At 41.5% G+C, this 12,185-nt stretch overlaps 1 protein-coding gene across 1 annotated transcript in view; it reads left to right on the top strand.

The window, feature by feature from the left end:
- Positions 1 to 297: 297 nt before the first annotated feature.
- The window catches only part of fto (FTO alpha-ketoglutarate dependent dioxygenase), a 174,996-nt gene continuing 163,108 nt past the window's right edge, over positions 298 to 12,185 (top strand). The window contains exon 1 of the mRNA XM_067440215.1: positions 298 to 407. Within this exon, the coding sequence (XP_067296316.1) occupies positions 366 to 407 (42 nt within the window). The 5' untranslated portion in view covers positions 298 to 365. The remainder of the gene's footprint in view (positions 408 to 12,185) is intronic.

The following is a 12,185-nucleotide window of genomic DNA, read 5'->3' as shown; positions in this document are numbered from 1 at the left end:
ATCTAGCACTGCATGCGCATTAAATCTATTACAAACCTTTCTCAACACCACAACTGCGAAGCTTGTCGCCCATATCCACTTCCGGTTCTACTCAAATTACAAGCATGGTTTTCCTGGCTCGAGGATTCTGGGAAATGGTGTCCTCGCCGGAATTCTCCGAGCGATTTAAAAATAAAACTCTAGTATAAAATAAACACACTAAATGTTCATTTCCGTACCCGTTTTCTATAGATTCATAAACACTGCTAAGTATATATTTAAATTAACTCAAGAAAATTGCACACGCTAACGGCACAATCTGAAGACTACATAGCCCAGCACGGCGCGCTTTGAAACCGAGGCAGCGTAAACAGTACTTCAGGAACATGAAAAGATCGGATGACAGTGAGAGGGAAAAGAGGAGAAAGGTATCGCTTGTAGTTTTCTCTCAGTTCGCCAAGCACCACATGAAGTTGTGGAGTTTGTAATACACCGTTCAGTGTGTCCGTTGCTGTATTGCATGCACTGGTTGGTGCTGTGTGTTCATTTGAAGTGCGCATGTGATGATGCTGATTGCTCCTGCAATGTTTCCATTCTTTTATCGCAAGAGTTCTGTCTGTGTGTACACACAGTCATCCGGCACACGAGTGTGTGTTGAGGCACAGTGCGGGGGGAGTGTTTTCTCATGACTGCCATACACTGACTTTGCTGGAATGACTTGTGTGGCGGCATTACAGTGCGCTCAATCATGGAGCCAATGAATGAAGTCAAAAGACGCGTGTCCATGTGTTTGTCACTCTGCAGGTGTATATGCTGAACCAACAGTTTCTAATTCATTTGACTAATTTATTGAAGCGCATGTGTGGTATTTTCACCCGTTTACTATTGATTCACCCATGAGCTGGTCTGATATAACGTTAGGTCGTGTTTTCAATTTAGCAGAGATTGTAAAATAATTTACTGTCGTGGTGCAGCTGTATTTTTCTGAACATCTTAATTTTTCAATGTGTCATTTTGTGACGCATAATGGCGTGAGCTTGTTGGTCCTGAATTTGAAATATACAGTGATTATCGGTCTTTATCACAACATTAAAGGTAACCTAGAATGATTGAAACAATATGTTAAATTGTTCTTTGATATCTAAATAGATGTGGCTTATTTAAGGTAAAAAATTGTCCAGATAGAGTTTTACAGGTCAATTTACAACCCTAGAAATTGCACCTAAGATGTAATGTATGGGGGTATTATTCCATGATTCCAAACAATTATATTGTTATCTACAAATAAATGTAAAGCGATTTACAAAAAATGAATAATTTCACAAATCAATAGAATGAGATCCACAAATACTTGTGCAGGAGTTCACAAAAAATGAATTAGATTCACAAATAAATACATTTGTGAATAACAAAAAAACCCACTATATATTTTTATGTCACAAACCCACAACTCTTACTTGCATAAGCTGCATTCATTTGTGAATCGCTTCCTGTGCATTTGTCGATCTCTTTTTGCACATTTGTAAATCGCATGGATTTTGAAACATTTCTAGCATCTGGACTCACAAATCCACAAATAGGTAGACTCCACCCACCGTCTACTTAAGCCAATCAAATAACGGCCATATCGTGCTGACCAATCGTAGCACGTTCTCGCTCCAACCAATCACGTTTTGGCCAGTGCCACTGAAAAACAGCTACAACCATTGATCTATATAATCAGATAACGGCCATATTGTGCTGACCATAGCCATAGCTCTCAATAGTTCGAAACAACTCCACGCTGTCAATCTGTTTAAATGGGATTAAAGTGGGGGTGAAACACTCAGTTTCAGTCAATCTTAAGTACATATAGAGTAGTATTGCATCCTTCATATCTCCAAAAAGTCTTTATTTTTATTATAAGAAAGATAGGCTGTACCGAGTCTTTCCGGAAAAAAAACGAGTGGATAGAGGGATATCGTGTGAGCGAAGCTAAAGAATTACGAGCATACAGCTATTACATGAGAGCTTCTGAAAGCTGACATCGTCATGCGTGGAAAAGAAAACGTTACCCTAATAAACCATGGCTATCAATCAGATTTAACTAATACAGATATGATCCAGAATCAGATCCGGAGGATGAAATAAATTGAACAGGAGAAACAGCAACAGAAGGACGTCCGTCTCTGTGGTATGGACTGTATTTAGTAGGGCTGTCAAAATTGCTCAAAAATGACGTTCGAATATTCCCTCTAAAACAAACACGAATATTCGAACTATTCGAACATCTGGGTGCACATTTTGTCAATGACGCGCATTACGTCAATAACAGGACAAATTAATACAAAGAGACATTAACTACTTGTTTGTCTATTTAAATACATATTTGACAACGTGTTACTTACACAAAATCAAGTAGATTGTTATTATAAATTATATAATTATTATATATAAATTAACTAATGGCCAAGACCGCAGAGCGCAGACCTCTCTCTCTCTCGCCCTTACTGCGGAAAACGGTTTAAATGAACAAACTTTGAGTGCTGATCAAGAGTTTTGTGCAAGCAATTTAAGGTCGCGAGACTCGCGACTCTTGTCCCAAATATATCAGGTTTCATTCAGTGATTGAAACAAATATTATTAATATTAATTGAAGTTTTACAGCATGCGCTCCAAACATGGAGCTTTTTCCTTGACATGGTAAATAATCACACCAGTGGAAGCAGTGCATTTATCCTTTATTCATGCAATATCTATTCAGTCAGTACAGTAGCCTACATTTGAGTAATGTTTCTATTTAACGTTAAATAAAATGAGGCATGGTATGCTAACTGTATCTTACATAGCTTGCATATAACTTTATCTAGCGGCTCAACAGCTTTATCTCCTACCGACCAAAATCCAACGTACTTCCAGAAATGGCTTTTTAGATTACGGAGTTAAAATCTCTTTCTCTGCCGCAGTCGAATTGGGCTCTGCACTTTCTGCCATCTTCACTGCAAGACGCGTCCTCTTTCAGCAGTGACAGTGTGACTCCTGTCCTGTGACCTGTCCCTGAACCCCCATGCGCGTGCTCACTCGCAAAGCAGACAGCCTCGCCTCTACTACTACGGCGGGGGAATTTTCCTCCTTTTTTCCGCTTTTTTAATTTTTTTTATTTGAATATTATTTTCACCTTCGAAATTCGTTTTTTAAAAACTATTCGAATATATATTTGAATTTAGAATATTCGTTGACAGCCCTAGTATTTAGTGGCTTGTCAACATTTGCGTTTGTTTACTCGCAGTTTATGAGTACATGTTTGGTTTATGGACTATTTTATGCGACTAAACCTTAGTAGTAGCAAGCAAAACGGTTTTGCATGTCAGATAGTGTATAAAAAAACAAACAATGGAGTAGCGCATTTGAATGAAGAAACACACTGTGTTAACGTCCCCTAGGTTTATGTTTGGGTGGTTTTACAATAAACAAACTGACACCTATATTGGTCAGCTAAACAAATGTATTAAAACACACACAATAGACAATACATTGCATGCTCCATTGATAAATTAACAATACACGATTGTGTTGTTTACTTGCGCGACGATAGCCAACAACATAGACATTTGAAGCCGTTTTACTCTCCGCCTGCTTCCAAAGCACGACCGTGAACCTTTATCGCTGGGACCGCTCCATCGATAACACTTCTTTGGTAAAATTGTTGATTTCGTGAAGTCCTGTGACAGCAGTGACCATGAAGATCCACTATTGTGACACGATTGAAGCGTGATGTGACGCTTCTCGTCATTTCTGCGCTCAAATCGATTCAAATGCAGCGCTGCCTTCCCGGAATGCTGTGCTGAAGCGTTGAAGTCGTTTGATGTCACCCATAGGAATAAAGTGGAGCGCGGCGTGACAGAAGTGTTGCACGGACGACTGGATCTGCAGCTGAGAGAGTGTTTATGGGCGTGCATTTTCTCTCTCGTCTAGTCACGCGCGTGCGCACCCTTCCGGGAGAAGAGCCCGTACGGCCCATACAAGGACATTCCGACCCGTTGACGTGAATCGGACTCGTACTCAAAAAAAACCTCTGAAACTTGTGACAAACCGGAAGGAGTATTTTTGACACAGAAATGCTCCGTATGCATGAAAGCATTTCACCCCCCTCCCCCTTTAAGCAGGCTAGACAGCATTTTTAATAGATTTGCAGCAATTTCTGGCAAATATTAATACAATATGTGCATTGACTTCGCCAAGGCTTTACAGTAGCATTTTATTCTGGGGAGAGATAAAGAAGAGACAATGTTAATCTTCATTTGGGTCACGAGAGTACAACATATGATTTTACAGCATTGAGTGTTGTAGCCAATCATAGACATTTCTATTAAAAATAATAACCAATCATATGTTTAATTTACTGTGAATGATAATCCTCTCATTATCGATCAAAACAAGTTTCATACAGTCTCAAAACGCTGAATTAATTTTAGTGCAAGTTTTTACATGAATCGTCCTAATCTATCTTCAACCGCCTCAACCTTGCAACAATAATACCTAGGGCTGTAACGATACACCAAACCCACGATTCGGTTCGCATCACGATTTTTGACCCACGGTACGATACAAACCTCGATATGGGGGGGACAAAACATTGTTTATTCTTACACTTATTCTTACACAGCCATTAAACACTATTTATTCTGTACAGTATTCTGTAGCCTATTTTGCCGTCAATACCATATATCTGTATGGTCAATAGGCTACTGCCGACATTTTCTTTGCGGTACCTATAGGTAATATATATTTAACATGAAGTATAGGGCCTCCTGTACATCAATACCAACAGAAGCGCCGCGTCAGACGCGCTTCTGGTGTGCAAAGAAAGAGAAAATGCCACGCAGCCGCCCCGCGGATGACACGCAACAGAAGCGCCACGCTCACACCACGTTGCCAGCCGGTTGGGGAAGCTTCTTGAAACACTTACGGCAAATTGTGTGGGTCAACTACACGATTGCCATCCTTGTTCTCCACCGGGTAGCTGAAATGTTGCCATACTGCTGACTTAAAAGTTGGACCTGGACAGGAAGGATAATTCTGGGAGTTGGAAGGGGTGTGTCGCGATTCTGCCTTCTCACATCGCGATACAGGTTCGTGGACCTGCGTATTGCGATTTCGATTTCATATCGCATATCGTTACAGCCCTAATAATACCCCCATAGTAATGCTCTGTTTTTGCCTTATTTGGAAGGGTCGTGAATATTAATGTAGAGTTCTGCTCTGATTGGCTGTTTCACTGCACTGTTGCTCAATGACAGCTAACACATATATACCATCTGTTATGGCAATGGTTTTAAAATTATAGCTTCTCAACTTTGAATCACAAACTGAACTGGGTAGCGCGTAGATATGTTGTTACAGTAACGTTACAGTTTGACAGTAGAGTACTGATTTAAAAGTCGATTTATTTAGCCAAACAAAGTAATGTAGAAACCACTCAAAATGGTCAGTGTCATGTTTACTACTCACCAGCTGCAAAAAAAAAAAAAACATATTTCAGTTCTCAAAAATGTATATTTATTTAACAAATTGACTAGAAATCTTGTCAAATGACTATCGTTTCAACTTAGATGGTGGAGAAGGTGACCTTAGATACAAGGCTCGAGTGAGCGATCTAGCAACTAAACAGTAAACATAGTTAGTTTCTAGGGATGCAACAATACAGTTAGTCCACGGTTCAACATACCTCGGTTTTTACCGCGTTTTTTCGGTTCGTTTTATGGTATTCTATTCTTAGGCGACAGGAACAGAAAAAGGTTAGGGAGAAAATGTTTTTATTGCAATACTCTTTCTTGATTTTACTTAAAGACTTAAAAATCCTTACTTAAATTTAAAACTTTACTTAGAAAACCCTTGTACGTATTCCTAGTGTATTGTATAATAGAAAATAAATAAATATATATTTATAACGGCACAAAGTGCATGCCCCCAAAGCTGCCGTTTTAGCTGAGGGGGGGGGGGGGGGGGGGGGGGGCTCTGGGCATTAACTGTAATAACTCCGTGCTGCAAGCACCTATCCGGTTCGTTGTTTTTTTTCTATAGACTGTACTCACAAAGATATAACGATCAAGATACACTTAAAAATTTACCGGAGTTGTCCTTGAACTCTTGTTATTTCACTATGGCAAGGTTAATTGAATTTTTCATTCTATGGCACCTTTAACACTGATTCTGAAGGGAGTTGTCCCACTTATTACATGGCTCTTTACAGATACAAGTAATATTTTTTTTTTAAAGACAACATTAGCTAAGCATTTTGCATTCAAGGTATACCTTTTATCGGTTCAAGTTCTCGAAACATTCTATGAAAAGTAGCTTGACCAATCAGAATCAAGTATTCCAGAGAGCTGTATTAACAGTGTTCTCTTTCAGGGTCACACATTTGTCAAGGCAACAAATACATCTAAAGTGTGTTTCTTATCTAATAATACTTTGATGCATATATTTTATATTTTTTATATGGATAGAAAAGAAATGTCCCCCTAAAGTTACAGAATACCTCAAAAATCAGAGAGAGAGACACAAGTCAACAATTTCTGGCAGTTGTCACTAATCATCGTTTTAATGTTTAACAGGCTGGCATATTTTAAAATGTTTTTTATAACTGTACTTGACAAGCTAACAAGTCGCTAAAATGCAAATAATAATTAGGTATTTTGTTTGGATTTCAAAGTGTTTGATTTTTTCGTAGTTGACTTCAGTGAAGTTGAGTTATTAGAAGTTCTGTCAGCAGCCTATTTCTCTTCAGTTCCCTTTTTCTTGAACCATGCAAATCATTTCCCACTCCTTTTTCTTTCTTTTGTTCATTTTTGGTCTGCTCTCTCTGATGCATGCTTTTGGATCATGTCTGACAGCAGGGAATCTATGTAGTATGTGGTTCCTCCACTTTATTCCAGCTGCCACAGGGACCAGATGAATCTCTTGCCCTCTGAGAACTTGATCCAGCTAGTTTTGGGTCTGTACAGCAAAAGGACAGACTGACAGAGTTTCTACCCTGCCACATCTTATCTCTCTCCTTCCAAAAAATAAATGGATCAGGGCAGAAAACCACAGATCAGCTAGACCGAGGGACTGGTGTGTGTATTCTTGCGGTTCCTTAATATAAAATGCAAGTCCATTAATCATGATAATAAATAAAAGCGAGTACATTGTTGCCTTGGCCATAAACATGTGTGCATTTATGCCCAATAACTATAGGATGTGGATGGATGTCAGCACAGGGCCTGTGAACTATCCGTCTCAAAAAGGAATTATATTTATCCTTACTTCAGCTTTGCCAGGCATTTCCTACCCATATGTGGCACATGTGTATGATAAAAAAGACCACTTCCATTATCATGCACTAAAAAAGGGAGACTATTGGCTAATAGCCTATTAAAAACTGACTTCATGCTTTTAGAAGTAGCCTTACATGGCCTTCAACCCGTTTTAATATTTGATCAAGACAAGAGGCATTGGACAATCAGAGTTGCTGGTTTTTACGTTGCCAGGGTGACCACAAATATCCCACTGAAGTATTATTCAATTATATATGTCATTTTGGCCTTTTTTATTGTATTTGCAGAGGGATGTGGGCCCGGTTGTTTTTCTTTCACTACAGTTATGAAATAGAAAAGTGATTTCATGTTTTTTTCTCTTCTCCTTCCATCTGTTGAGCATGTTTTATTTTTCACACTCACAACTCTGTTGACTTTTGACACCTTTGTCGATGACTTTGTTTAGCTTGCACTGTGATGAATAGTGCATTTAAATAAAATTAAATAAATATATAAAAAATAGAAGCTAAATAAACACATTTTTAAACATAATGATTTGCGTTATTTTAGAGCAGCAGTGTACGTGAGGAGCACAGAGGGTTGCCAGATGTTCGGAGGCTTTCACTCCTCCCGGCCCATCTTTCAGAGAGTTCTCGGCTCATTGGCTTTCTCGGGTCGTGCGTTTTGCTGGAGAAAGCTGTTTAGGCTATTTCGTTCCTGAACACTCATTAAAATGTTTTGTGTTCCCCTTGGCGATTCTGTTAAATTACACAGCTAGCTTCAGTTCAGCCTGATTATGAGGCCACACAGCCAGTCTTGATTAATCAATTTCTCCCACAAAATGTTCCTCTGTAAATTAGTGTTAAAGTAACGATTTATAGGTCCTAATGCCGAGCCGCTGTCATGTCGGAGCCGCTGTTTTAACGGGAGGTGGTGTCACTTTCGGCGTAATCAGCAGCTTTTCTGCCCCCCTTGTCGTTTTCCCTCTCTCTGTTCGTCACCGTACGCCTACGTCCTATTAATGAGTCCATAATAGAGAAACAGTGTCGGACAGCCACATAAAACACACTCAGGAATACATAATTAGACCTGTGTTCAAGCTGTGCTAGGGGCAGATTTATATCCGGTGATGTAAAAAGAAAGAAAAAATGAAAGAAAATATGGAGGCAGTGTAGTGTAGCTCATGACTTCTGATTCCTGAAATCTGAAAAGACGAAGAAAAAAAAAAAAAACAGACGAGGGAGGGTGGGAGTGTTAGAAAAAATACTGCCACAGTTGATAATGATACCATTACACTAATGGAGGCAGCAAATGAAGTAGCAGGCGGACACTGTGCTTTATTGCCATAGGGGGTCGTTTTCTGCTGCAATCCTAATGGCTAGAACCGCTGGTATTGATCAGGCCATCATACTGCTAATCCACACGCGCATTACTTATTACAACAACACTGTGTCAGTCTTTCCACTGCTGCCACCCACAGCCCACCCCGCTCAGGCCCTGAACAAGACCCCACAAAGCCTGTGATTTAAGGGTCCATGGTTGGATGGTGGTCATTGAGTGTCCCCTTAGTCAGGCCTCTTTTGTTTTACGATACACAGAGGGAGAGCGAGGTGACTGAGTGATTAAGTACAGGGAGAGGTGTTTGTTTAATTAAGAGGTAACGCATTATCTGCTCTTCTGCCTTTTTTATGGTAGTTAGTCTGTGTTTGAATCGAACCGTGAGTGTGCCACTGTCTTTTCTAATGGTTTGGAGCTGTAAATAAGTCTAGGCTGATCCATATCCATTGGTGAAGCTATCTGCTAAATAGCAAGTAAAAGCACCTCCCTTGCCAGATCCTTGATCAAATGTTTTATTGCACGTTTTCAATTAAAGAATGACTGATCTGATAACACTAGGCTAAAAAAAGGATTTTGGTGTTTTTACACTTAACTCATCTCAGATATTTTTGTAATTTTTATATAGATTTTTATATAGACAAAAACATGTAACACGTGTTTAATTGTTTTAAAAGTCTCTTATGCTCAACAAAGCTGCATTTATTTGATAAAATACAGTAAAAAAAGTAAAATTGTGAAGCAATATAACAATTTGCACACGTACACTGAACAAAATTACGCAACACTTTTGTTTTTGCCCTCGTTTTGCATGAGGTGAACTCAAAGATCTAAGACTTTGTACAAAGGGCCTTGTAATACGGTTTGTAGATGGGAAGGAAGGAGGCGGGAACGCGAACGATCAAAAACATTTATTCAAAATAAATAAACAAAATGAAAGTAAAACCGCGGGCAGCCCCTCACGGACGACTGCCCGCTAACACACAAAATAAAACATAACATAAACTCCAGGCCTGGTCCTCTCTCGTCTTCCGCTGTCCTTGCTCCTCCTTATATGCTCCCGTCACATGGCCGCGAGACGAGACCGGTGTGCCACGCAGCTGGCACTCGTGAACGTTAATCACCGGCCCGCTCTCGCGGTCCCTCGCCCCGCTGCTTGCCACACCACATACCCCCATCGCCCCTCGCAGGCCGGGGGGCACTCCCGAGACGGCGCTCTACTCCCCCTCCCCCCCCCCTCTCCCGGGGGGGCCGATCACGGCGGCCGCGGCACCTGGGGGTAAGGACAGAGAGGCGAGAGAAATGTAGACGGGAGCACGAGGAGCCCACGGAGCCCGCGGACGAGAGAGGGGAGAGAGGGATAAAAAGAAAGAAAGAGAAAAATTCTGGTCCGGTTCCCCGACACACTGCCGCTCGGTCCTCACCAGCCGAGAGGCTCTTCCTCGCGGTGCTATGCGATGGTGCTGGACGCCCGGTGGACGGCCCGATCCTCCTCCGCCCCCTGGCGGCCGGCGGTGGCTCCTCCTATTGAGGGCAGTCGGCAGCGAGCTCCGCGTTCCCTGCTCCTCCCCGTTCCGGCGGATGGCAGCAGGCTCCGGCCCACGGCGAACGCCGGCAACTCCTCCGCTCCCTCCAGGACGGCCGCCACCCCACCTCGACCCAGGGGCACGGCAGCAAGCTCTCCGTCCCACCGGTCTTCACTCGCTCCAGCACCATCGCCTCGGGCAGCCATTCGCGGTCTTTCATCATCCGCGCTGCCCGAACTCCTCAGCACCGCGATCCCCCTCAGCAGCGAGGGCTCTCCGAACGCGCGTCCCTCCTTCCTCCCGGGCTTCGGCACCAATGTAATGAAGTTCGTAGATGGGAAGGAAGGAGGCGGGAACCGGCGAACGTTTCAAACACATTTATTCAAAATAAATAAACAAAATGAAAGTAAAACCGCGGACAGCCCCTCACGGACGACTGCCCGCAAACACACACCAAAATAAAACGTGGGCAGCCCCTCACGGACGACTGCCCACAAACACATAAACAAAACTAAACATAAACTCCAGGCCTGGTCCTCTCTCGTCTTCCGCTGTCCTTGCTCCTCCTTATATGCTCCCGTCACATGGCCGCGAGACGAGACCGGTGTGCCACGCAGCTGGCACTCGTGAACGTTAATCACCGGCCCGCTCTCGCGGTCCCTCGCCCCGCTGCTTGCCACACCACAGGCCTATTTCTCTCAAATATTGTAAATCTGTGTTAGTGAGCACTTCTCCTTTGCCGAGATAATCCATCCACCTCTGTGGGATATTAAGATTCTAATTAGACCGCATGATTATTGCACAGGTGTGCCTTACATTGCCATATATCTCAGAGGTCATTCTAAAATGCTGATTTGGCCAATTTGACATTTCTTCTTCTTATTATTGCTGAAAACAGTTGTGCTGATATTTAATGCATGCTCTGTCACTTTTGATCAATTTAATGCATCCTTGCTAAATTAAAGTATATAATAAAAAATCATACTGACCCCAAACTTTTGAATGATGGTTTAAATGCCTGAAATTAACCAGGTTCATCTTTAGGTCAAATTTCATTAAATTAACTTTAAAAGTTTGTGTCTAAGTTGAAAATGCTTGCTTGTAACTTCACTCATTTAAAGGTTACATTTTCTTAGATTATCCAATGTTCTCTCAGAACTTTGTTCATGAATGCTTCAGTTACTTCCATAAGCCCTTAGCACCTGATGATAAAATCCGCTTCATCACTTAAAGCTCGATTAACATGTAAACAGGCCTTACTTCAGCTCAGCCCTGTTCTACTGTCATCTCTACAGCCCCTGCCCGGGCCCAGCCATCAGTCTCGTTTTCCCGTATCAGCATATCGGCAGTAACCTCTGCCCTCCGCTAATCAAACACTTCACCTTAAGGGAAACATTCATTCAGCTCTCTCATTATGATGGCTTCTGTGGTCATAAAGATGTATATTTATATTTCCCCACCTCGTTGCTCTGCTGTTGCAGGGAAACTAGATATTGATCTGGATATTTAGTCATTTCTTTCTGCTGGGACATCAATATTACGCTAACATGTATGCGAGCTGTGCTTGACCCTGGCCCCTGTCTCTATCCGTTCTCCCATTGGAGCTCAGTGATATACTATTCTGAAAAGCAAATCAATGAGTGAATATGAAGTTTGAGGAGTAATATAAGGCGACCCTGAGGCCTATAGCAGCAGCATTGATCCAATGTGTGGATTAAGGTTGATTTGTTTGTTGTGAAGCTTTTCACCTTTATATCATCAAGAGGTCCAATGTACACACACATACGCACACATGCCACACGCACACACTCATATCCCCATAATGCCTTTTATGTCTATTTCCTTCATTTCCATTACTGCTTATTTGCATGTATTAAGAATATTGATCATGAAATAACCATTAAAGGCTTTTGTTCATGCTTTTGTTTACCAGCTATTCATGTGGGTTTGTATTATAGGGCCATATTACGCACATTATGATCACCCCATTAGATTTCTGACTTCTTAGATGCCACTTTATGGTTCTATTTAATAATGTTAATAATGACATTAATTCCTAAATTTGGGC

Source organism: Pseudorasbora parva, chromosome 1 (genome assembly GCF_024679245.1).
Source record: "Pseudorasbora parva isolate DD20220531a chromosome 1, ASM2467924v1, whole genome shotgun sequence".
NCBI classification, from domain to species: Eukaryota; Metazoa; Chordata; class Actinopteri; order Cypriniformes; family Gobionidae; genus Pseudorasbora; species Pseudorasbora parva.
The sequence above is the reverse complement of the archived record's forward strand: the minus strand, read 5'-3'. Positions and strand labels throughout refer to the sequence as shown.